The 25,672-nt window shown below is 41.3% G+C and overlaps 1 protein-coding gene across 2 annotated transcripts; it reads right to left on the bottom strand.

The window, feature by feature from the left end:
* Positions 1-332: 332 nt before the first annotated feature.
* On the bottom strand, positions 333-24,957 carry asap3 (ArfGAP with SH3 domain, ankyrin repeat and PH domain 3). Of its 2 annotated transcripts, XM_038728555.1 has the most exons (26): positions 24,577-24,957; positions 21,431-21,503; positions 17,215-17,360; positions 15,733-15,807; positions 14,280-14,329; positions 13,633-13,756; positions 12,482-12,567; positions 12,054-12,129; positions 10,830-10,916; positions 10,456-10,565; positions 9,532-9,601; positions 9,318-9,405; positions 8,741-8,789; positions 7,808-7,974; positions 7,559-7,692; positions 7,309-7,400; positions 7,003-7,183; positions 5,948-6,033; positions 5,700-5,815; positions 5,544-5,611; positions 4,458-4,565; positions 4,022-4,244; positions 3,104-3,395; positions 2,633-2,843; positions 2,334-2,465; positions 333-2,194 (listed from the first exon to the last, which is right to left on the bottom strand). In XM_038728555.1, exons 1-26 carry the CDS (start codon positions 24,700-24,702, stop codon positions 2,120-2,122), a joined length of 3,045 nt encoding a protein of 1,014 aa, XP_038584483.1. In that variant the 5' UTR covers positions 24,703-24,957; the 3' UTR covers positions 333-2,119. The 2 variants fall into 2 exon arrangements, with proteins under 2 accessions (XP_038584483.1, XP_038584484.1); XM_038728556.1 differs by lacking the exons at positions 15,733-15,807; positions 17,215-17,360; positions 21,431-21,503; positions 24,577-24,957 and adding an exon at positions 14,889-15,018.
* Positions 24,958-25,672: the final 715 nt, after the last annotated feature.

The following is a 25,672-nucleotide window of genomic DNA, read 5'->3' as shown; positions in this document are numbered from 1 at the left end:
GTATTATATTTAAATTAAGGTTTACTCAAAAATATTATTACCATATGTAAAAAGTTTGAGGTAATCAGTTTCCACAAATATTTTGAGTATTCTGAACATATTCGGGTTTACAGTGATCAAGTATGAAACTAGGATAATACAGCACATGGAATTTAATCATCATCCAAATTACCCAGTTGTATTTTTCTACATACTGTGCATTATAGGTATGCAGATGGTAATCATGGCCAATAAACCCCAGTCACAATGAGTTTCATAATACACAATACTAGCAAGTAGATTTCATATGCTACATTTGGTCACTTTACTCACCGCAGAAAAATATCACATCATTTACACTGCAAAAAAACTGTATGGCACTTTATTAAACATGTTTCATGTGTATGTTACAAATATACTGACAAATGAGTAAATGTACTATTGTTTACATTTTACAGTTCCTACTTACAGTTGTACTATAATGCAGTCATCCACTGCTTCACAATTATCTGACAACAAGCCTGTCTCGTGATCTGTTTGCTTAATCATCAAGAGTGTAACAAGTCAGCAGAAACAGTGACAAGCAAACAGATTCCACGACAGTTTGTTTAAACTCAGGAATGATTAAAGGGATGTGAACACCTGCTTCCTGCCCGCCTTTACTCATCACTGCTTGTTTGTTTTTGGTTTGGTGAGACAGGATCGTTTCTGAACACTGGTTATACAACTGTGTTGTCTATTCCCTTCTTTTTTTCCTCTCTGACAGCCATTAAGACAACTAATGAAACAGAACAGAGGACAAATGACATCAAATCAGAGGACGTCAAATAACCAACATCAAGTAACACTATCTGTAATGATACAATCTTTTATAATGCACAACGGAACAGACAACGGGTAAAATATACAGTATATCAGTGAATGTGTTTAGACAATTATGTACAACAAATTGTGTGTAATAGCTGTGAAATGTGTTACATTTGGGTATTTGTTACTAGTATAAAAGGTGGACTCTCATCTCTCTTCCTAAATCCTAGATGCTACCCTGTGTGTACAGTAAGTGCAAGTGTGCTTGTGTATATATGGTGATACACACGTGCCAACAATGAATGTGTGTTCACTGAACAAATTACTGCAGTGGGGTGCTGTTACTAACAAGCTCTCTTTAAGTGCCATTTCCTGGTAGAACAGAGAGTCCTTTTTTTTCTCCATAGCACACCATCGTTATTCCAGGTCCTCCAGAGACAGATGCCTGGAGCCAGAAGAAACTGAATCCTGCACTCTCCTTGCAGCCAGCGAGCTGTGCCCAGAGGCAAGATGGCTGAGCTAAAGTTTCAGATCTCTCCCTGGGCTGCCCAGACGCCTGGTGTTTTGTTGGAGACAGACTGGCAGGCACAAAATCACTTTTTCATTCCCAGGGCAGGCTGCAACACACACTGGACAGGTTTGAACCTCAAATCCAAGTCTCAGTATGCTGTGATTTAAAAGGCTAGACAGTTTCCGTTCAGCACAACAGGCAACTACATCCCTACATAGTAGCTGGCTAGGTACACATTTACAGCTGTGCCAACTCTTCAGAAGATTTCCTCTCAATTAGTTTAAAGTGCCATAAAGGGATTTGCCCTGAAGGTAAGTTTTGCCTTTAGGTACAGATCCTAGATCAGAATACACAACTTCAACATCTGCAATATAATGTGTCATTAATGGTTAAATTGAAGTTTCTACCCCAACCACAAATGCATTCGTACCTAGACAACTGGAAGAACACGGCATAGTTTAAAAAAAAGAATGATAGACCAACAGGGGGAAATTGCCCTTGGAATGAGATGTTTTGCTGATATGGGGCTGTGAAAGCCTTCAGTTTCCTTGTTGGTTTCTGGGATAAGCAAATGTTAAAGGATATAAATCCCTGAAACAGTGCCATTCATATCGCCAGGTATAATTTGGCTAGTATCCTCCTATGTGGAAATAGTCTCAGTTTGCTCAAACCCCCTAGTTTGAGTTAGATCCAGCGAACAACACCGTCCTCTCCTGTAGATAAAATTCACTGTGGTGACAATAGGTTTCCAGTAAATATCCCATGCTGGTTCAGTTCCTCTACTATGTTACTATGCAGTACTTTCATATTTTCCATGCCTCTTTAGTCTGTCAGTTTGTGTACATAGTTGACAGGAAATGTCCCACTCCTGCTTAGGTCCCCCTCTATGTGACCAACCTGTTAGGATAAAAAGTAATATAATATTTATGATGTGAAAACATAAAAAGTCACTGTTACATATTTCACTTCACATTGCTACCCAGAAGAGAAATGGGCAATCACTGTAATGAAATAAGGAAGTTGTAGTTGCACTTACCCACCAGTGGGGGTCATTAGTGGCCGTGACCACAATGATCTCATCTTTGAAAAAGGCAAGCTGCTCAGTACTGACTGCTCTGCAGTCCACTAAAGCCTTGACACGCTTCTGATGTGGCCTGCTGCCAGAAACCTGGAGGAGATATGAAATATATTTTTTCAGTGTGCTACCAGCATAATTAACTGAAATGTCATTGGCCTTCTCAACAGGAAAAAAGTACAGTGGTAATGAAGATTGTAATATGGAGGACTTAAAATATAGGCTGAATATAACAGAAAGAGGTTTCTATATAATTGTACCATAGCATTCCTGCGGGGTCGTGGGGCACAGGTTATGGTAGGTGAGGATGACGGTGCTGGTGCGGGAGCTGGGGTGAGGCCCGGACTATTCCCCACTAAGCTGCAGTACAGCTCCTCCTGGCTGCCCACACAGCTTGGAGACAACACACCGCACTTCCCCTGGAGGCCTCCTCCACTGCTCGTTCGACGATATGATGTGGTCTTCTCTGAACTGGAGGGTGGAGAAATAACATGAAATTATCAAACAAGGCTCCTGTCATTTGAAGTTGTTTGTGAAAAATTCAAAACTCGAGCCAGCTTGATAATCATTATCTGTCCTTAGAATAGTTTTAGGAAATAGAAATACTTATTTTTTATTTTTAGACAGGGCATGAGCTTGAATTGCATCCTTTCAGTGGCCCTGTTTACACCTGACACTACCATGCTGACAGATGTGTGGTAACAGAAATGTGTTGTTGCACAGTGTCTCACCTGACAGGCCCCAAGTGGTTCAGGGAAGATGTTGGTGTGAGACTGCTTTGAGACCCAGAACTAGCACCAGGTTGGCCCTCCCAGGTCTGCTTCTGCCCCCTGAGCGGACCTCCTTGTCCGTGGGGTGACCTAGGTGGTCTCCCCCCTTGGCCATGGTTGTCCATGTTGGGTGAAGGTGGATTATGTCTCGCCTGTGTCTGGGGACTGGAGGAGCTGGAGGCCGGGTTAGAGCAGCGACGTGAAATTTGGTTGCCCTCCTGTGTTGTAACCGAAATCTGGGGGTCAGAGCGACCTGTGGAGGGGAAAAAATGAAAATAAAAAAAAGCAACAAATTAATATTTGTTTCATAACAAGTGTGTTGTCAATGCCTTGCCACAAACTAAAATGAAACTTTAAATGTGTTATTTAAACTGGCACCATAAATTAGCTCAAGAAACAACTTCTCTGTCATATAAGCAGGACTATTTTGGAAATTTCTAAATAAACCATTATTTATTTACATTTTTATATCAGTGGTATAGCTGTTGCATGTTAATATAAACCTAAATCTAACTGAATGCAACTTTGTTAATCCTTTCAGTAAAACATATTAAAACCAACCAGAAAATTGTTACACAAATTTTTACAGTGCAATAGTATCTCAGCCTACGGTAGAGTTTGTAAACTGCACATAACAGCTATTGTGTGGAGCATTGTGGAAAAAATGACTTGATCTGGCTTGCAATGAATAATGTGACTGGATAGAAAGATAATGAATTAATCCCCCCTTCAGTTTACTGTATTTCAACCCTTTAAACACAAAGTAAGCTGTGCTTATTTGACATTATTGGGCTTGATAAATTAAGTTTTCAAAGACAAAAGAGGAGTGGTAGGATGGTTTTATAATAGAGATAAGCCTTATACACTATTGTACCTCACCTCTTTGGATGGATTTAGCTGGTAGTGGTGGTGGTGCCGATGCTCCAGAAGGGGCGCTGTTGGCTGGAGGATTTCTGTATAGGAAGTCTAGATTCTCGTATGTCTGGCAAGGCCTGCTGCCAGCATTACCATTGGCACCAATACCCACACTCCAGCGGGCAAAGGGAGTTCCACCACCTCCATTTGAGGAGAGAGGAGAGCGGTGTTTGGGTAATGGGCTCACCTGGAAGAAAGTGGAAAGGACCACAAGAACCATAAGACAAAGTTAGTTTCTATAGTTTCTCCTCAACTTCCTTTGTTTTATTTCTTTTTATCTCCCATTTTCTCATTAGCAGGGAAGATTTCAGTGGAAAACACAGATAATGTTCGTCCCCAAGCTGTGAGAAGGCTGTTTTTTGGCAGAGAAACAAAGTCAGTAATGAGATTGGCTCCTTACCCTCTCATCCAGGTCATCCTCACTGTCATAAAACTCCTGAGACTGTGTCTCCCACATGAACTCCACATGGATTTGAGAGTTAAACTTCCCACTCTGTGCCAGCTCCAACTAAAAAACACATACAGAAGCACAAACACTCAGAATAAGCTCATCTCCACATATCCAGTAATACAGCCATACTTTTAGGAATCAGCTATGATGCAGTAACTGTGTACTTGGCTCTATTAAACCAATTACGTTTCCACTGCTTTGCTGGAGCTTCTTGGGTTGTACGTACAGATGAGTAAAAATATTTTAATGTTTCTGTAGCTGTTCAATATTTTGAGACTGATATGAAGGAACAATGGAAATATTTTTAAAATTTATTTCTTAGAAATACAAAATAGGCAGACTTATAAATGATATCAACACAAGTCATCACACATCCCAATGCAATTTTGGGAAAATCTATTAACAGTAAAGTCCCTCCTGACTGGCCATTATCAGTCTTATCAGTGTGACCTTGGATCCAGCAGATGTTTCAAAAAATGAAAAGCAATTAGGAAAGAGCTAAACAGGTTAAATGAAATCACTGAAATAAAACTCCAGAGTCAGCCCACATCTTATTGCAGCTTCCACACGAAAAAAGAAAAGAGATTACCTAAATGTAAAGTTTAATTCTGCCAATAAAAAAAATGGGGTCATTTTTACAGCTGCTTGCTTTTTCCTTTTCCAGTCTCTACACAATAACCCTGTAAGACAAGGTTGTGCTGAATTAAACAGGATATTATACAAGGGGGGTCTGATTCAGCAGGGCAGATGGCCGGTAAGAAAATAAAACCAGTTTATAAATGATACACACTGGGACCTGATGAGGATAAGATTCTTTGACCTTAGCTGAGCTCTGCTGCACAGGGAGTTATTTCAAGGTAGTATTTCCAGCTGTGGAAGTTGTCTTGTTTTGTTTCTGGAGTTGGCTTTCTGGTAGGCATTTTAATGATGCAACTCGATTCCTCAGTTGAACTTAACTCCCGACTGTGTGTGTTCTTTGAATTCATTAAATTATATATTTTTAGTTGAATCGAAAGAGAGAAAGTGGGGTCTCACCAGCTCGACACATTGTATGTGCTGCAGCCGCCGTGCAATATCAAGCGCAGTCTCGCCTGCAGAGTTCACTATAGGAGATGTAAAAGAAGAAATAGTTTTAGTATTTGCTGATTGCACTGGGTGAAAGAGAAATTGAGTGAATACAGGTAACGGTACCTGTGTGTAGGGCGGCCTTTGCTTTGAGCAGTAATTTGAGAGACTCTGGCTTGTGATGCAGGACGCTGTAGTGAAGAGCTGTGTTTCCCTCTGCTGTTCTCTTCTCCAGACAGTTACTGTAGCGTAAACATACAGGATAGACAGATGGTGTTAAATGTTACCAACTTTTTAAGCAAGTGGAACACTGATCAAGAGCTTAATTCCTTTCATACAAAAGTGGAAACAAATCAAACTTGCCAGTGTCTGACCTGTTCTGGCAGAGGAAATCCACCAGCGCCAGAGAGCTCCTTTCCTCCAGACGCACTGCAAGATGGAGAGCTGTCTCTCTGATCCCCTTAAACATGAAGAAATGAGTACAAATTAGGCCAAATTGTTGACCCTCAAGAGATTTCACTTTCAGTCAGTGGTCACAAGTGGCTACATATTTTAGCTGACAATCAGGTCTAAAGATATGCTACTAAAATACCAGTGAAGCTTATTTCAGAGGTTGGTTGCGCAACAACTCACTTGTGTTTTTGTGTTAAAAAGTGAAAACAGGCCTATAGCTGTATCTGCTTATGAGCAAGCAAAACGAGGAGCAGAAGAAAGACAGAGAAGTGCCTACGTAATTCAATGAGCTTGTCTCACTTGTTCTCACGGGACGTGAGCTCTGACCTAAAAGCTGAAATAATAAACGAGGGCCAACCAACACAAACAAACACACACATGCGCGCACACACACAGAGAAGCTAGCAGTGTTACACACGCTGCTTATGCTGAGCAGGAAGTGTACAACAGGAGGGTAAAATGTGATTAAAGACAAGACGATGAGGCGTTGAAGAAAGACAGCAAGGGCGGGGGAAATAAGATGAGAGGAGGAAAGGGGGGAAAGATTGGATTAGAGGCCAGAAGAAATGGGAGGGTTTCTGACTACTCACCCACATGAATCATGCATACAGAGGACACATACTTTACATACTGTAACTATTCACATTCCTCCTACATACTGTATGTCTCATTATTTTAACACTGGGAGGATTTGATTCTATTTTTAGCTCTTTTAGCTAAACGTCTAAAGTGACATTCACAAGTGAGCAACTTTTTGAAACAATGCACAGATGCATGAGTCTCTTTAAACAAGCCAAGTGGGCTGGCTTGCCAGGATGTAGCTGTCATTCAGCCTCAATGCATGACATCTTTGGGAATGTTTAGAGTTTGTTACAAGATTATATGGGTTTATTACATGCATTCTGGCCCTAACAGGACACATTTCAGGAAGAAAAGCAGGTGTGGACATCCACTTGTGGCTATAAAGTATCTTCACCTGTCCTTCAGGCAGTGTGAGTGGTTTGGCCAGGTCCGCTCCCTCAGCGTAGAGCTGTAGAAGAGAATTGATGTCACGACCCCTCACAGCATCATACAGCCGGGCAGGATCTGCTTCTTCTCTGCGAAGGACATAGCGCCGCTCAGCGTACTTCGCCACAATGTAGTCCTTTCTGGCATTCCTGGTTGTTTAGTAAACACATTTTAATAAAACAAATATGCAAGTTTAATACAATAAATCACCAAAGTGTTGTTTTGTTATTTTTGAACAACTGGATTGTTGGTCTAAAAGAAATCAGGGACTCACATGTCACTCTGTGGAAATGGTTTGACAGAGTCATTTGGAAGGCCCGCCTCCATGATGTCATTGAATCTGGTGTTACCAATACTGACTGCCAACTGAAGTGACACACAATGCAGTCACAAAGACGTGACGTAAAAGCATTTCAAGCATAAGGCAGACAGTTATGTAATCTCTGTAATTAGAAAACCATAACAATACAAAATCAACCTGCAGTGTGTCTGTTTCTGTGTGTTTCCATGTGTGTATTTAATACCAGAAGCTCAGAGGTGCTCAGTAGGTCCAGAGTGAGTGACTGGATCCTGGAATAGTGGACACCTAGCTCTCTGTGGATGCCAGAGCACTCTATACAGGTCAGGATGCCCAAATTGGTTGACAGCCATGATGGATCTGAGATGCACAGAGCAATAATGAAACTGGTGAGATTATTATATGTATAATCTCCTGATGTACTTATGTCCACATGTAATCCTGCATTGATCATCAACAACAATGACTGGCTGACCTGGTGCTCCACAGTCAGCACAGGCCTCGTTGCCGGGCATGTGTCGAAGCTCTGCGATGATTGCTCGGGAAAGTTCCTGGAGCCCGCTGTCCTGAAGGTGGAGCTGGTCTCCTCCCAATGCTGTGTTCAGGGCCTCCTCCTTACTGTTCTGCAGCACTGACACCCAACTGAAGTACAGATATGCATACACACAGGAGACAGTTAATAAAAGAAGCAAAAAGTTATTTGTTGTCCAATTTTCACATTTTGTACCAGCTCACTTGGAGGGGAAGCCACAGAGCTTGTGGCACCAAAAGAAACCAAAGGATTGATCATTTCAGCCTTTTTCTCAGAAGATCAAAAGTAGTTCACCATGTGTTTTGCATGTGTTTTTTTTTGTCTAGTGATATAGGTCATCATCACTCTCAGTTTTCGAAGCTCTGGTACTTTTCCCTACAAACCATTTCCATCTCCCTCCATCCCTAAATTCATACAACACATCACATCAAAGAATCTGACTAAAGGCCCACACACAAGGGAAGGGTAGAGGACAGAAAAAAACATATGCACTCCCCTCAATCCCCACATCACAAAACAAAAAGTTCCCTTGCTTGCTGTCTGTGGCTAGAATGAGAAGTCCCACCCAACACCAGCTGGGCCAGGGGGATCCTAGAGGACAACGTTTTCCTTAATGCATCCTTTAGTTTCACTCCCTTTTTATCCATTGTCTGCCCTGTGTGTTCTTCACTGCATACATCTTTCTCTTTTATCATCTTAAGTACACTTCTCTTCATTCTGCAAACCGGTCTTTGAAATGAACATTGCACAGCTTCTTTCCTATGCTGGCCTAAGAACAAATGACATGTAACAACTTGCTTAAGCAATGACAAAATACAAGAGATATGGAAGTGAAAAATCTCACATCCAAGTAGCTACAGTAGTTTCAACACTTACATCATACATTCCTGCTCGTCTTCTGCCTGGAAATGGTACGTCCGATTATCTATTGAGATGGAGAACTGGTGGTCAGACACTGTTTTCTTGAGAAAACAAATTGCTAAACAAACGATGGCAGGAAGAGAGTTTTAAACAAGATGGTGGACATACAGGCTACATGACTAGAAATGGCGTAAAACAGGCATGACACACACAATCACCCCTGTTTCACGTCACAACAGTTTAGATGAATCATAACGACTCTCTGGCACCCATCCCAAGTAAAATGCCTCTGATTCTTATTTCTGTAATAATAATATATTTTATTTATAGAGCACTTTTCTGGGTACTCAAAGACACTAAGTTCAAGTTCAAGCACCTGACAAGTCAGTAGTGACAGAAAACAGTACACTAAAAACATAAAACACACAACATTAATCACATGTATAATAATATATTGAATATTATACATAGAATAAAATGTGGGGACCAAATAGGCAGGCTTCTCCACAGCTGCACTGCAGATGGCTCTTTAGAGTCTTTAATGATAATATGTGGAGGGTAAAGTGTTATGGGTCAAAAGGAATTAACCTACGAGTGACCAAGTCAAAGGTCCTCCTGTCCTCTGGGTTTGGTCGCACCTGACAAGTCAGTAGGTTCAACTTGGCTGGCGGTCTGTTGATCTGAAGGGAGACACACACGCTTATGTCAGTATGTACTGGACAATTTGGACATATTTCAGTTGACAGATGCACATCCATCTGAATCTGAATGTTCGGTGAATGTTCGATTGCCCCACATGTCCTCACCGTACTGTGGGAAATGGTCAGGCAGCCAAATTTCACTCCACACTTCCTCTTCTGCCAAACCTTCCTGATCCTGCACGACAAAAGGCCAACGGAAAGATGTGAGTTCAAAATAAATACAGATTTTAAACACACACTATCGACATAACATTATCAACCTTGATGATTTCTGTGCGGTGCATTAAGTGATAACAGTGTTAACATGTAGGTTTGAATTGAGTAATGGTGATGTACACATGGTGCTGGCCCAGCTTACTGCTGTTCACAGCGTTTGACCCTTGTTTTCATTATCTTGATTGAATCAGGTCAAATGGCTGAGAACGTGTTCTGTTTTGTGTCAGTGGCCTGAGGAGAGTTTGCCCTCCTCCCGTCTTCCATTCATCCTACTAACCACATCCCCTCTCCTTATCCCTTCCATTTTCCCTTTTTATCACACTGTAATCTAGCTGTGTGTGTGTGAGACGCAAAAGTTGGATCCCCTCAGCTAGCCAGTCTGCCAAAAACTTCCACAGAAGGGGCCCCTGCTTGAATCTTCTCCTCACAATAATGAAGACCAGGTGGGTTGGACTAACCTCCCCCCTTCCCTCTCTATGCTTTACTTGCTTACTCTTCACCCAGCTCTGGTCGCTACTGCCCACGACAGTGCAACTCAGCAGCATTTATGACTTTGAAAACATTATTATAATTAGTTGAAAATATGAAGAGGTAGAATTTTGAGTAAAATGTTTTGCAGTCACAGAAACAACTGTTTTTTATGAGCTATGACACATTAAATGACATGATTATTTATTGAGTTAACAGTACATTTTGATGTTAATATGCATGTTCTTCACATCTTGTATTTTTATCTTCCATGTATTTTCAATACTTGTGTTAGAGTTGCTTTTAAACTGATATTTGCACACTGTAACGAATGCTGTAACACACCCATCACTCTTCTTGAGCAGGAAGCCAGATTTCTCCGTCCCATACTTCTTGTTTCCCTGTGGTTGGTGGATGCTATACCCATTGCCAGAGTTCTTCCTGTTCAGGTACTCCTGTGATAGAAACAGAGATTTGGGACTACTACTACTACTTCAAAGGCTTCAAGCCAGCTCTGAAGATTATGAGAATTCAGAACAATGTAAAACAAGATCATGTAATCTGATAGCATCAACTAGCAATTAAAGCCATCTGCCGCTGGATTTTTTAGAGCACACTTTTTTTTTTTTACATACTGACACAGTATAACTGAAGTATGCCAACTCAAGGTACAGTATATGTGATCATGTATAGTAATGGTGCATTGTGAACAAGCGTACCTCTTTCCCCTCTACTTGCAGAAGTAATCTGAGAGAATCCCTCAACTGAGTCAGTTGTTTTACCTCCTCGTCCTGGTCCAGGCGGACCTACAACACACAATACACACCACAAACATCAGTTAAAAAAGATTATTTAAATATTTTTGACTATTTGGAAGAATAGCATGTTTTTTGTATCATATCTAATGTTGTTCTTTTATTTGTTCCAAGAATTGGGTGTGGAATGACAATACATCAGAGCTTTGTGTAATGGCCTTACTAATGCAGAACAGAGCTCAGCACTGGGTTGTGCCGTCCTAGGAGGTTGTGCATTTGGTATTAGAGCAACAGAGTGACCAGTCTTGCATGCAACAGAAGTCAGTTTAACTGAAATATGTCAGCATTTTGCCTGGGTACCATAACACAGATTCTGTCTGAATTTCCTTCATGAGGCTAAGCTCTGGCATGTCTGAGCGGGTCTCTGTTGTTCAGCCCATGGAGAACCAGAAAAACCTCTAACGTTCCCAGTATCACAGTTAACAGTCTGTTTCCAGTGCTCTATCCAGGAAATTGAAGAGGCAATTTTTTTTTGCAGACTGGAAACCAGTCGGAGTGGTTGGAGAAATAGGTGTGTACCAGGGAAGGAATTAAAATTAGGGATGCTTTCAGTTTCATCTTTTGGAAATAGGGGGAAGTATTTCTGGGAATAGACTGTAATAACATTCCCTGCCTGTGGGTTCAGCTTGGGGGGTGGGGGGGTGGGGGGGTCAGAGGAAGGGGGAGAGACTGAGGTTTTGGCTGTTGTGAAAGAGTAACAGAGAAAAAGTGCTATAGGAGGTAGTAAAACACAATGTGATTTACAGTGAGAGCTTTAATGTAAGGACCTTCTTGGACACCGTTTTACATATTGTTCTGACTGAGCAATGGATGACAAATGAAGAAACAAGTGAAGAAAAAAGGGTGTGTGTGTTTGTGTGGGGGTGGATTGGGGGTATGATAACATCACTATGTATGTGCATGTGTGTGTGTGTGCGCTTTGTGAAAACATCAGTTTGAGTCAGCAGCTAGCACAGACCCTTAACACTGACCTCTTAATCATGACAAATATCAAATATTCTTCTGGAATCATAACAAAGCTGGATAATAATAATAATGTTTATATTTGCAACGTAAAATGAGTTAGTTAAACACTGACTGATATAATGCTGGTAGCCAGACATACCAGCAGAAATACAGAATACTTACTGTGTGAACAGAAGCAGCAAGCTTCTCAATAAAAGGAGCGAGATTCTCTGCAGCCTTCAGCCCATCCTGAAAGAAACTGAGATCAGGAAAAGAACAAATGCTGAGTCATGATGGCACTTCAATCCAAACATCCTAGTTCACACCAACCAAAACATCACATGCTGAAGCTGTATAAGCAACTCCGTTACCGCATAAAACCCTCGGTATGATTAAAATGGGCAAATGGTAACAACAGTAATAATAGCTTGTAAAAGGAAAGTGAAAACCTCAACTATTATGCAAAATCCCTCACTGCAACCAAGAGGTAGAAACCAAACCCATATGCTTTTTAGGCAAGGAAAAAGTGAAAACTTTTTTTCCCCCCACACATAAAACAGAATGGCTATAAGGCAAAAAGAATTGTTTAGGTAATGTCGGCTGAGACTGACCTGAGCTGGGCCTGGAAATATTTGATGAGGCTCTGGAGAAGATCAGGGCCCTGACGCACCTTGAGTTCCTCGATCTTCAAAAGATACTGAAAGCAGAAACACAGGCAGTTTAAAAACAGCTCCGGAAATGGCAGCTCTCCATGGAAAGGCCGGATGGATCTTCAGAAACGTAAAGCCTAAATATGAAAATCAGGGATCAAATAAAGCCACCATTTTTTAGTACCCATAATTTGAGGCTCATCCTAGACTGCATGCCTTTTATATCCTGTTTTGAGCATGTTTTGTTGTGTGTGGCTCCTTGCTTTCTAGGACAACGCTCCACATTGTTTCAAAGGTCAAGCGCCTTATTTCAACACTCCAGCCTGTTAGTGAACCTTGTAGACTGAAACTGGAAAGTCTTCATTCAGATAGTATGAACAACACAGACACATAGTGTAGGCTTTATTGTGTATCATTTCTATCCTGCCACAAGTCAAAATGTAAATAAAAAAGGTAGACAAAAGGTTTGAGGGCATGTAAGGCTTTAGCTCTGTGTGGAAGGAATTACTACATTTTCTTTGCTCCATAAAACCCAAGTCTGAATCCATCTGTCTCTCTGTAGCTGAAGCAGAGACAGTGAAGTGTTTCTGTTCTGTGGATATTTGTGTATATATGTATGCAGAGGAAAAGAAAGACACAGACAGGCAGATGGACAGAGAGACGGAGGAGTGGAGCTGCATGTCACAAGTGGAAATTCCACTTTCCCTGCCTCTCCTCTTTGTCTCAACAGCTGGTATCAGTCAGAATTAGACCAGAGTTTTCTCCAGCAATATGTGCACTTACACACTTAGCTGTGACTACACCACCTGTAAGTGAGAGCCCTGCCAGTGCACTTCACAAGAATTTCCCCCACTTTGGCTTTCAAATGTGGGTCATAAAGCATTTCCATTGCACTTTGCACTAAAAATTTACCCAGCAAGTTTGACTTTCTAAAACTTCTCTTCCATTATTTACTGGATGAAATGACTGAATTACTGAAGAGACACAAAAGGCCCATCCATCTGACCATGAATGGAATAAAGAATATATAGAGCACCCATGGGACCTAAATCCCACCTCAGGTATGTGAACGGTGTCTGAGTCTGGTATTTTGACTGGCACTAATCCCCCACCTCACACATTTGCAGCTGAAAGGTCCTCCTCTCTCTCTCCATGTCCTCCCCTCCGTCTGATCCCTCCATCCTGATCAGCCCCAGCTGCTTGGTCTTCTCCTTCTTCTCCTTCTCGAGCTTTCCTCTGATGGGGGGAGGGAAGGGAAAGAAAAAATGTTATACTTAGTCACTTACAGTGTACTCAATTATTAATCTTTGTGACGACACTTTCAGTAATGATCAACTTTTTGAGCAAGTGGCTTTTTTCTGTCAGAAACATTTGTTTTCCACTAACTCATTCACCTTCCTCACGGAGAGGGGAGAGGAGGTTGGGAGAGGTGAACTCTCCTTACAGCATTATGAAACACTTTAAACCAACATCAGAATGAGATCAAATGATGGCTGCAAAGTGCAATGCCTTAGTTCTATTTCACAGCAATGTAATGGAGAAAGGCCAAGGGGAACCAACTATTATCCTATTAACCTCTGCTGTTACATCATCTTCTGTGAACCAGTAAAAGACTAGCAAGAAGTGTAAATGTGCAACATGATTCTCCTTAGGCAATAACATCTGTGTCTGGCTTCAGTTTCTTTTCTTCCATTAAACAATAAAGCTTAAATATTAAGGACTGAATGAGTGGTAAGAAACTATGCTAAGGGTTAATTACATTTTTATGTCATACTCCTTCCAGCTCTTCTCCATGTGTTTCTTGAGCTCCTGTAGAGAAGAGAAGAAAAAAGACATTTTGATGTGATGTTTTTTGCAATGATAGTATTCTTAAACTCTTTTGGGGGAAAATTACTGCAGTGGACAAAGCTGTTTTAATGAAGACTAAATTCACCACAGGGAAGGTGCTGTATATATTACAGTCAAACGGTATTGTTTACATGACACGGATAACAGTTTACGTAAAGTCAGGTATTTTACAGTACTTCCTTACATACATTTGAGGAACAACATACAAGCATCAACAGAGCATCAAATACAGATCTACAACTGACAATACATACTAGTAAGAGCAGCAATAAATGCTAATAAGAACTTTCTTATGTACTGGTTATTATCTGAGTACATCTGGGTAGAGCCAGACAGTTAATGCAGAGACATAATTACTGATAGTACGTTAACTAGTCTGCTTTCTGGCAGAACAGGATTTGCAAATGCAGTTTGCCTTCCTTCACAGTAACAGTGAAGCAATGTTCATCTGTCAGATCAGCTGTTTCAAATACAGGGCAGTGACAGGAGCTTACAGAAGCATTAGCGTGTTATTACTCACTTGTCTGTTGGCATGGCAAACCAAAAGGCCAAATGCTGGGCAAGGCAGATCGGTTCAGCATTGGAACTTAGCTCAGTCTTATTCATTAATCTGCATGAACAGCCTCATCTTATCCAATATCTTAGTAAGATCAGCTACGTCTGCGGCACAGACAGACAGCATTATATGCTTAAAGTGGAAATCCACCCTAAAACTGATTTTACATTGTGATATTTCAGTTATTTTGGACAGTAATGTCAACGTCTACAAACCCAGACATCCGTATAAATTATGCCATCCAACTCTCTTACTTGTAGTTGGTTTGTAAAAAGTTGCTGTGTTTATTTTCCCTTAGAAAGCCCCACATTCAAATAAATTCGGCATGTCCAAAAAGTTGTTAATTTATTCCGTATGTAGAGCTTGACAATACCTTGATGTAATAATCATATTCTAATAATTGAATGAAAAAAACAAATACTGTCATATCCATGATTTGTTTCTAAAAATGTACTTGTGTGTAAACAGGTGGGAGCATCTATTATCATCTCCAAAATATTGTCACATTCTAAAAATTTAAATTCTAAAAAATTTTGTCAGTATCACATGGCCTAATTTATTGATCAGCTTCAGGATATGTCTGTAGGTGACAGCATCACTACAGGCTGTTCAATTTCACAAATTTAAATTAAAACACGAAGTGTAAAATGTCACAGAACTGGGCAATATTATAGAAACATTTAGGGCAGAGATTCCTTTTTAGGCAGGTGTCGTATCTCTGTCTTGGACATTGAAAACATCATCATGTACCAGTTTAGCCAGCAGTTTTGTTAGTATTTAATGCATTTGTAAGAAAGTCTAGACTCACTAGTCTGCTGTCCCGGAGTTCCGACTTCAACACATTTTCCAAAGGAAACGCCATGATGTTGTTGAGGTTTTGCACCTGAAACGTGTAAGAGCAGAGCAAATCAGTAAAGGAGATACAAATGTTACCAGTGGTCCTTATCTCTGGCAGTATGAGCAAACACTCACATGCACACACAGTTCTACACACTCCTATCTCCCTACAGTCTTTCATTTCTGGGAATGAGCGCGGATAACTCAAAAACATGGTGATTCGGTCATTTTGAACTGGTGATTCATCAAAAGAAAACACTGGACAATAATCTGCACCATTAAGATTTTTTGACCCAAGGGGGGAGCATGACACAGTGATTTTTATGACTGTTCATGTACAGTAAAGTGGAAGTTGAGATTAATTTGAGGTTTGGGTGGAAACAAGATGAACTGAGTCTTTAGTGGATCTGGGGTGAATGAATCACAAAAGAACTAGCATAACTCTGACAGGTTGCACTTTACAGCAATACATACAGTAATTAGTACAAATTCCCCGCAAGCCTCCAGCTGAACACTGTCAAAATGTAAGTCTGTTAGTATATGTCACTGCAGCCTTTCTGAGGATCCTGGTAGATTACAACAAAGCTGCACCCTGCTTTTAACATAAATAATGTCCAACCACTTCTGTGAGCTAATCGCAGAGCTGACCTTTATATATTGACACAGAGGCTTGGAAACTGGTAAGACTGTTTTGGTTGGCATCCAAAAGCTAAGGTAACTAATAGCTAATACATTGAGTTTGACACAGGGAAATACCTACTCCCGAAGTGTCAACATATGTACAGTTGACACAGATCAATGCATGCATGACTGCACACGCACACACACACATTGATTTTGCAGCACAACTCCTTCAAGGGGAGAATCACTCCCCTGTTAGTCATTTGGACCCACTTCCTCTTCACATCTGTAAGGCCCAGTCTCCCATGTGAGGCCTTGATTGACACATAGGACGGAGTGTGTGAGACGGTGGGTGTGTTGACTCACACACTCACACATGGAGGTCTGGGATGAATTATCATCGCCATAGAAACTATCAGTGGGAGTGTTCCGGACTGCCCCAGATTTTGGAGTCAAGGCGAGTGAGCATGCAGCTGTTGACTACCCCTTTCCTCCATGCATGTGTGTGGGTACACCACACACACATACTTTTATGACACAACTCAACAGCATATGGGAAGAAATTTGGGGTTCTTTCATTTGCTACTGTTTCAAATAAACAACATTTTTTGTTTGACTTTCTTCCTTCTTGGAACTTTCAGATTATACAATCATTTGAGTATTTTAGAGCCACGTTAGGACCAGCTAGTTTTGTTTTTACTTCCACCCCTCCTCCCTTAGTTCTCTAGGTTGTGTGTGTGTGTGTGTGTGTGTGATTTGAACTCTCTAGTAAAGACAGCCTATTTGAGGAAAACTCTCCTTTCACTTCCCTCCCCTAACACTCTTTTCTCACCAGATTTTTGAAGAGGGACGTAACCTCTCTGGTGAACACAGCCAGGTTAAGGAAGCCTGTGGAGACTTCATTGTTGTCCTGTGTCAGGTGGCTATTCCCAAGGTTCTCCAACAACTCAATGTACTGCTCCTTGTTGTCCACGTGGGCTAAAAAAAACAGTGATAGACAGTTAAGGTGTGCAGAAAATCTAAAGAAGATTGACTTGCCATGTTGCATTCAAGAGTATTTTAACAAAACAAGCGTGTGGGATAAATTAGTACTGGTTTCCATCCATCCTGGAGCAGGAGACAGGCAAACATATAGAGACCTATGTTTCTCTGGAGCTCATAGGTCACTTTCCCAAGGGTCATGTCCTTAGTGGGCTCTCAGTCTGTTGAATTTATGTGAAAAAGGGCTGATGGAAAGGAATCTGAGCTCTGACTGGCACCACTTTGGTTTACATTACACTAAATTAGGTTTTTCCCTACAGCTATTTCGAAGTGAGGCTTAGATGAGAACATCAAATAAACCCACATTACAGTTCAAGCCATGGAAGTCATAATTTTCAATCAACGAAGATGGGCACCTGATGAACAAAATGTCTGTTCACCACAGTTATACAGGAACATCTTAGCTGACTTTAGAAAACCAACAAATGAAGGTAAAAAATGAAATCATTTGTTGGTAGTTGTGGATTAACAATTTAAGGAAGTGGTGAAGGGACATATGGATCAGACATCTGCAGAAGTGCCCACAGCAGACTAAACAGACAAAAGCAGAAATAAACAGAAAGCACACAGTAGATTAATCTCAGCTGCTCCAGTTTCCACTTCAAGAAAAACATAAAATGGTAAACGAACTGTAGCTGGGAGACAGACTGACACAGGTGTACAAACTGGTTGAAAAGAAGAAGTGGAAGATTTTGTATGGCAGCAAAATTGTGAATTCAAGGAATAAGTAGGCCTACAGGCAGGAAGGAGAGGAAATAAGGGGGGGAGGGGGGGTTGAGACTTTATGGCTGCATGGTCATTAAAAAAAGTATTACAACCAACAACATAGATGCATCTATCAAACAACAAACAGTTGAGTCACAGAGGAGCTCAGAGGATGATTTTACAGCTGACCTTTTCACTACCAGATACCAGCCAAGCAACTCAACTTTTTCACTCGTCTCCCAGAACACACACAGACTCACAGGCTGCAGCATCTTGGCACAAAAGGGGCACTTAACGATTTATGGGAACAGAGAACGAAAGAAGAGTTTATCTTGCCATGTGTGTGTTTTTGCATGTGTAACACAGTAACAGACCATCAGACTGCGAGGGGGAGGCGTGGGCGTACAAATGTGTCTGAATGCATTGTGAGTCAGAATGTCAATTAAGATCAGCACCAATTAAACAACATAATGACAGAAGGGGGAAGGGGGGCTGTTGCCATATTACTGGACATAGCCCATATGATTCTACTTAGAAACAGAAGAAGAAATAAAGAATTAGATTGAATACGTATGGAAAAAAATCCAAGAGCACTTCTCTGCAGCTACAGTATTGCTGCTGACCGTGTGGTTGCCTAATTCTGGGCAGCTGTCTGACTCATTTTTACTAAAAACTATGAGTCGAAATGGGAAGCAGGCTTGTTAGCAAGCAAAGAAAAACAACTTCAGGTTCATGATACGTTATGCAGTTCCTCTGTTTCTCCCGCGCATTTTTGAGGTAAACACTCACATCTCATGCATGTTCACTTCTGATAGATCCAAGGCAAGTTTTCTGGGACGTACTGTAGACCTACATAAGACACACTCACAAAACATTCACTTAGTGACCCAGTGGACCTGTTAGGTCACTGTATGGCACTTCATTGCTGCTGAAACCACACATACCATTTACTTTATACAGACGCCACAATTATTGATATAAACACAATCACCCAACATTCCACGTACCCTGATCCCATAACAAGGGGCCTCACTCATAAACACTGCTGCCCACATGAGCTTGATGAGGTCATCTCAACCAGGCATGTACAATGAATTATGTGGAGGCTCCACAATGTACCAAATAGCTCATCCTGCCATAATAGAGGCAGACCTTTGTTAAAACCTAGATGCCGGGTTGCCACAAGTGATTAATCGGTCGACCGATTAATTGGCCGATGCCTGCACTCACAAGGCTGTTTAACAAAACATGTCTGTGGACACATCTGCAGGCAGCCTTTTAAGTTAGTGCGCTCCCTTGTTATTTTTGGGAAGGTGGTGAAAAATTTAGTTTCAAGCCCTAAAGTTCCTCAGTCACCATCGTCTTTTCTAAATGTTAACACGTCTCTCCCATCCTAGTGACAGCAAATCTAATACCATTGCTATAATAATATACATAATACCATTACTGGCTACCATTGTTATACTGTAGAGAATAATGCAGTTGAATGGCGTCAAACTATCTTACAAACTATACCACACATACCCCTAAACACCAGTCACGTTCTGAAATCTACAGCATAACCCAATATTTAGCTATTTCAGTAATTAATCAACATTCCATCTAAAACAACATTTTAATGACTAAGATAACTATGTACATTCAATTGTAAGCTGCATGGAACAATGGAATTATACATGACTTTTCTTTGTTTGGATATCAGCTTTAGACACTCACCGGCCACTTTATTAGGTACACCTTGCTAGTACCGGGTTGGATCCCCTTTTGCATTCAGAACTGCCTTAATTCTTCGTGGCATACTTTCAACACAGTGTTGGAAACATTCCTCAGAGACTTTTGTTCATATTAACATGACAGCATCACGCAGTTGCTGCAGATTTGACAATTGCACATCCATGATGTGGATCTCCCATTCTACCAAATCCCAAGGTGCTCTATTGGATTGAGACATGGTGACTGTGGAGGCCGTTAGAGTACAGTAAACTCACTGTCATGTTCGAGAAGCATCTTAAACTGTTGAGATGATTTGTGCTTTGTGACATGGGGCATTATCCTGCTGGAAGTAGCCATCAGAAGATGGCTACACTGTGGTCATAAAGGGATGGACATAGTCAGCAACAATACTCAGCTAGGCTGTCGTATTTAAACCATGATCAATTGGTACTAAGGGGCCCACAGTGTGTCAAGAAAATATCCCCCATGCCATTACACCACCACCGCCAGCCTGAACCGTTGATACAAGGCAAGATGGATCCATACTTTCATGTTGTTTAGGCCAAATTCTGACCCTACCATCTGAATGTCGCAGCTGAAATCGAGACTCATCAGACCAGGCAACGTTTGTCTGTCCAATTTTGGTGAGCCTGTGCGAATTGTAGCCTCAGTTTCCTGTTTTTAGACAGGAGTGGCACCCCGTGTGGCCATCTGCTTCAAGTTTGAGGTGTTGTGCGTTCAGAGATGGTATTCTGCATACCTTGGTTGTAACGTTATTTGAGTTACTGTTGCCTTTCGGTCATCTCGAACCAGTCTGCCTATTCTCCTCATTAACAAGTTTTCTTTTTTTCTGATTATTGTCTGTGAACCCTAGAGATGGTTGTGTGTGAAAATCCCAGTAGATCAGCAGTTTCTGAAATACTCAGACAAGCCGGTCCGGCACAAACAACCATGCCACGTTCAAAATCCCTTAAATCCCTTTTCTTCCCCATTCTAACGCTCAGCTTTAACATTAGCAAGTTGTCTGGACCATGTCTACATGCATAAATGCTTTGAGTTGATGCCATGTGATTGGCTGATTAGCTATTTGTGTCAAGTTATTGAACAGGTGTAGTTAATAAAGTGGCCGGTGAGTGTATATCGGTCAACAGCCAAGGACAGACGTCCCTCTTCATAGATTTTGTAAATTGTCAAAAGTTGAAATGTATTTAATACACTACAACTTTTGTACAATATTACAAGTTATACATTCATTCCTGTTGTTTGACAAAACAAGGTTATTTTACTGTGTTTTTTGTGTTGCTTTGGAAAAGCTTGTGAGTAGACCTTAAGTTGAATTTTTTTTTGCAAACTAATATTTCCAACAAATAACTATAAGACAAAATGGATAAGAAGTCCTCAAAGTGATATGGATGAAATCGTAACAGCTACTGGGCCTACTGAGCAAACCCCATCCAAAGATAAAGACCATGTAAAACAGTTGAAAGTTCAGAAAGAGCAAGTAAGTAAGCCTTGAGTTGGGATTGTTTTCTTAGACCAGTAATGTAATGTGTAAATGAGATGATATTATGCGATGGTTTGACACTTACAGAGTCCAGAAGAGTGTATTGCTTTGATCGTCTTCTTCATCCTCAGTAGAGTTGTGTGGTCCATCTCCAGAGACTGCAATAAAACAGTGAGGCAAGTAAGTATGTAGTGAGTAAGTATGTTTGTTTCCACTTTATATATATATATATATATATATATATATATATATATATTATATATATATTGTGATATCTATATATTTTGTATTATAGTATAGTAATATAGTAGTTTTCTGTAAATCCATGTTTGTATTCCCTGTTTGACTTGTGTTTGCTTTACTGTATGTGTTTACAGTAGATATATGTGTGTGTGTTATGGGTATGCTTAGTTTTCTCACGGTGTGTGAGTAAGGTGAACAGCTGAGTCAGCACTCGCCGGCAAGACAATAGTCTCTCTTGTCACGTACAACCCCGAATGATGTCACTGCATTTGCTTCACCTGTCTGACTGACTGTCACCTTTCAGGTTGAAACTCTTCCAAACCGACAAGGTTTGAAACGACATGTTTATTCTCCTCACACAGGCCTCTTCTTACGTCGAACTAGACAAGCTGCACTCCACCTATGTGTCACCAGAAATAGCTTTAATGAGCCCCTAATCGAGACTTAGCAGAGACTCTGCCTTGTTGGATGGTGTTGTTTACGTCCCCCGGTCCTTCCCGGTCAGATCCACTCCCTAAGTGTTAGTTCACTAATTGAAAGGCGGTGTGGGCGTTGTGTAATGTGACTCTGCAGACAATGAATGGGAAAGTGATTAAGTGGAGACTGGAGATGGGAGTTGCTCGCTGATGCTGCAGTAGTTTCCTCTGCTTGGTAAGTTGGTTGGCAGACTGGGGAAGATAAACAGTGGAAACAAGCTGGTGCAGGTCAACAAAACAGGTTGCGTTTGTTGAATTTTGAGAAATAAATCAGGCTACAAGGACACACAAACAGACCGACACACCACGTGTCACATACTGTGCTTATGTTGAGAAACTGGCTTTCACAGACTATTACAGTGTATTTCTGTGCCCGTATCCAAGGTTGTGTACACCTGCTGTCAGGGTGTGTGTGTGTGACTGCTGGTAGTAAAGCTTAATATTTCATGACGGACAGACATCGGATCCTTATTTACCGCATTTACTAGCACCATGACACACTTCGCAGCAGGAAAATCTACAGGAATTCATTTCAAAGTGTTAACCGTAGGAGAAAACTTCAGAGCTGTTCTTTATAAAAACTTTCATGGAAATTATATATAGTTGAAAATAGCTTATAGCCATATAGGAAATGAAACCAATACTTATCCGTCTTTCTTGCTCTAACGTTGCCTCTAATCAGGAGTAATAAGTAACAAGCAGCAGAGTGTGTGTGGGGGTAAATGGTGTTTCTATCTCCCTGCCTGCTACCGTCAACCACATACATACCCACACATTGCCCTAGCCATTAATCAGGCTTGTCCCAACTGAGCAGACTAAACATAATAACCATGGATCTCTCTATAAAGGGACTGTTGCTGTGTGTAGGTCTGTCTCTCTCTGCCCGTGTAGGATTCCAGCATGTCCCTCCCTAGAGCAGCTATCCCAGCTATGTATTTTCCAGAATGTCACAGCCATAAATAAGGACATTAGGCCAACATAAATGCATCAGGCAGCTGTCTAAAAGTGTTCTCTTTATAAACCCTGGACTCTGCTGTCTCCATTTCTGCTCAGCAGTCAGTTTCTATCCAGAAAAGGCTTAATGAAGAACTTCCACCTCTCACAGACTTTTTAAGAAAATTATTGGCATACATTTACCATATCATTTTAGAAAAAGTATTATTTGTAACAGCAAAACCATGATTCAAACTAATGTGAGCTCCAACTGAAAACTCAAACTTGGGCTACACTACAACAGTGAACCACACTGTTTTATCACAAGGAAGACAGATAAGGAAGCATCTACTTGTGCACACTTGGATTATTTGTTTTACGGCCGAGTTCATGGCAGCCCTCTGTTTCCTCCTTGGCCCCAGGAACTTTGGGAGAACAAACTCAAACCCTACTTTGCAGGCCAAAGTACCAGTTCAAACCGACAAAAATGCACAAACTGGTCTTCACAGACATGCCTGCCAGAATGGACAAACATGTGCATGCATGCTTAAACTCACAAAAACAATACCTTATTTTGTCAAAGGGCCACACTTACTGCTGTGCCATGTGTGTTCTGTTTGCGTCCCTTCTCAGTTTGACTCCCAGGAGATGGAGGACACGGCCAAGTAAACTGTCTCTGTTACATTACCTCATGTAACCTTTACTTTTCTACTGAACCAGGCCAGCCTGCACTGAATTACCATGAGTGCTAACATCCAGCATGGGAGCGTATCTATGTTCCCCAACTCAAAATCCTCTAAATATGACACTTCCGGGGGACCTTTCAAAGGGTTTTATTTTCTCAGCAATGTTTTTTCCCCTAAGTTAAATGTTCAGTGTTTGTTTCCCTGGGTCAGTTTATAGTCTACTGATGTTAGCCTACTCCTACATAGGCCCTCAAATTTGTGGCCAAGACCGTTTTCTTGACATTGAATTTGACTTGACAGTGGCTGGTTTTTCAAACTACATTTGAAATGTCCATCTCCATTTGTTCTTTTTGCAATTTTAACTGTGATCTTCGCAATGAACTGTCAAGTTATCCAGTTCAGAACCAGAATCTTAGTCCCATTTTCTACCAGGAGTTAAGAGCACCCGGTCACCCCAAAATCAGCACCCCATACACATTAAGAAATTGCCCCAATGCCAGTTTGTCCAAATAAAAGCACCTTGCACCTGCCCCTATATATAAATGTATCCCGTTGCCGTCAGCATTATGTAGCCTAGCCTTTAGGCTGCAGCTTTTGGAGTGAAATTACTGTTTTAAATACAAAACCAGGGACAAAGTCTCCATCTCAGAATGCTGTGCTCACCTGGAAACAAAGTTAAAAGAAACAGTTTTAACAATTTAATTATAATGGTGCATCGTCACAGTGCTCTAAAACCGCAAAAACTGTCACCTAAGATAAGTAACTGCTAGCCTACATGTGAGTGTAAAGCCCTTCCTGCGCCAGAGCTACACACAGCTAATGCTCTATGGACAGGTAAACAGACAAAAGGTGCATGCGTCTCCGTCTCACCGCCTCCCCTCCACCTCTCTCACCTCCTCCACGGTTGAAACGGTGTTCCGACAGTCACTCATTTTGGACTGAAAACTTGAAGTCCCCGGCGAAGACAAGTCCTCGTTTGTCAGGACCACAAAGTCCGAAATGCTTATTTGCTCCGGCATGTTTCGAGCGAAACGCGTCTGACTATAACTGAGGAGAAGTGTGAGCTAAAGTTTCTTGCCCGCATGTAATTCCCATTTGAAGAAAAAGACTAGGCTTTAACGTAACTCCTCCAGTGTGTGCAAGAAGGCAACAGAAAAGAGAATGTATTCCACAGAGTGTTAATATCCAAGACCTCTTTAAGGTTAAAAGTTGTCTAAAAGCGGACCTGTGTGTTCATTTTAGACTCCACTCTGCGAATGTGTGTACATGGAGGTGCGCCAGCGCGGTATTGTCCGCCCAATGAGGGAGGGGGCAAACTCCCTCATCACGTGGGAATGTTTGTGCTTTCTGGCATACTGCAGAGAGAGAGAGAGGGAGAGAAAAGAGTGTGTGTGTGTGTGTGTGTGTGTGTGTGTGTGTGTGTGTGTGTGTGTGTATCCTTGCCCTGTCTTTTTCATTCTTTACTTCTCATTTCTATGCAAACTCCAGAGTCTGCAGTGTGGTCGCCATGGATATGCAGATTGCAGAATGCCTCATTCACAGACTAGGCTATACTGAAGGAGCGGAATTTCAATGGATGACGGGATGGTTCTGAGAGAGATTGTTGCAGTGAGGTAGCGGCATACTGAGTATGAGTGAATAACGTTAGAACTCAAAACGCTTATGTTTTACCAAAAAAAAAGTCTTAACAAGACTATTTAATGTTAAGGAGATTTTACACAAAAGACAGCTGAATCACAAGCAGTTCTAGCACATAATCATTACTTCTCAAACCAATGCTTTGCAGTTTTGAAACTGCCCTTTCATCAGGAGTTTGCAAGTGCAACGCCTCTTTGAGTTTTTGCACCTTGATCCTCTTGGCTAAAGGCTCCAAAGCTTCTTCCTCTTCCTTTTCATCTTTCACTTAGGCATGATTTCTGGAGCCCCTGCCCACTGACCTACTCCTGAAATCATTTCACAGAGTGAAAAAGTGCACCAGAGAGGTGAAAG

The sequence above is a fragment of the Micropterus salmoides genome, unplaced genomic scaffold, assembly GCF_014851395.1.
Source record: "Micropterus salmoides isolate LMB-PRFRI ecotype aquatic unplaced genomic scaffold, ASM1485139v1 Ms_hic_scaffold_19, whole genome shotgun sequence".
Taxonomy (NCBI): Eukaryota; Metazoa; Chordata; class Actinopteri; order Centrarchiformes; family Centrarchidae; genus Micropterus; species Micropterus salmoides.
Note: the sequence above shows the minus strand (reverse complement) of the source record. Positions and strands in the feature narration are given on the sequence as shown.

What these genes read in the sequence shown, in the direction of transcription:
- asap3 (XM_038728555.1), bottom strand. Translation starts at nt 24,702, where the DNA reads ATGCCGGAGCAAATAAGCATTTCGGACTTTGTGGTCCTGACAAACGAG. An exon ending in AAAGGCCGCCCTACACACAG is followed by an intron (nt 5,612 to 5,699) that starts GTACCGTTACCT and finishes CATCTCCTATAG; the next exon opens with TGAACTCTGCAGGCGAGACT. An exon ending in AACCACTTGGGGCCTGTCAG is followed by an intron (nt 2,844 to 3,103) that starts GTGAGACACTGT and finishes TCCACCCTCCAG; the next exon opens with TTCAGAGAAGACCACATCAT.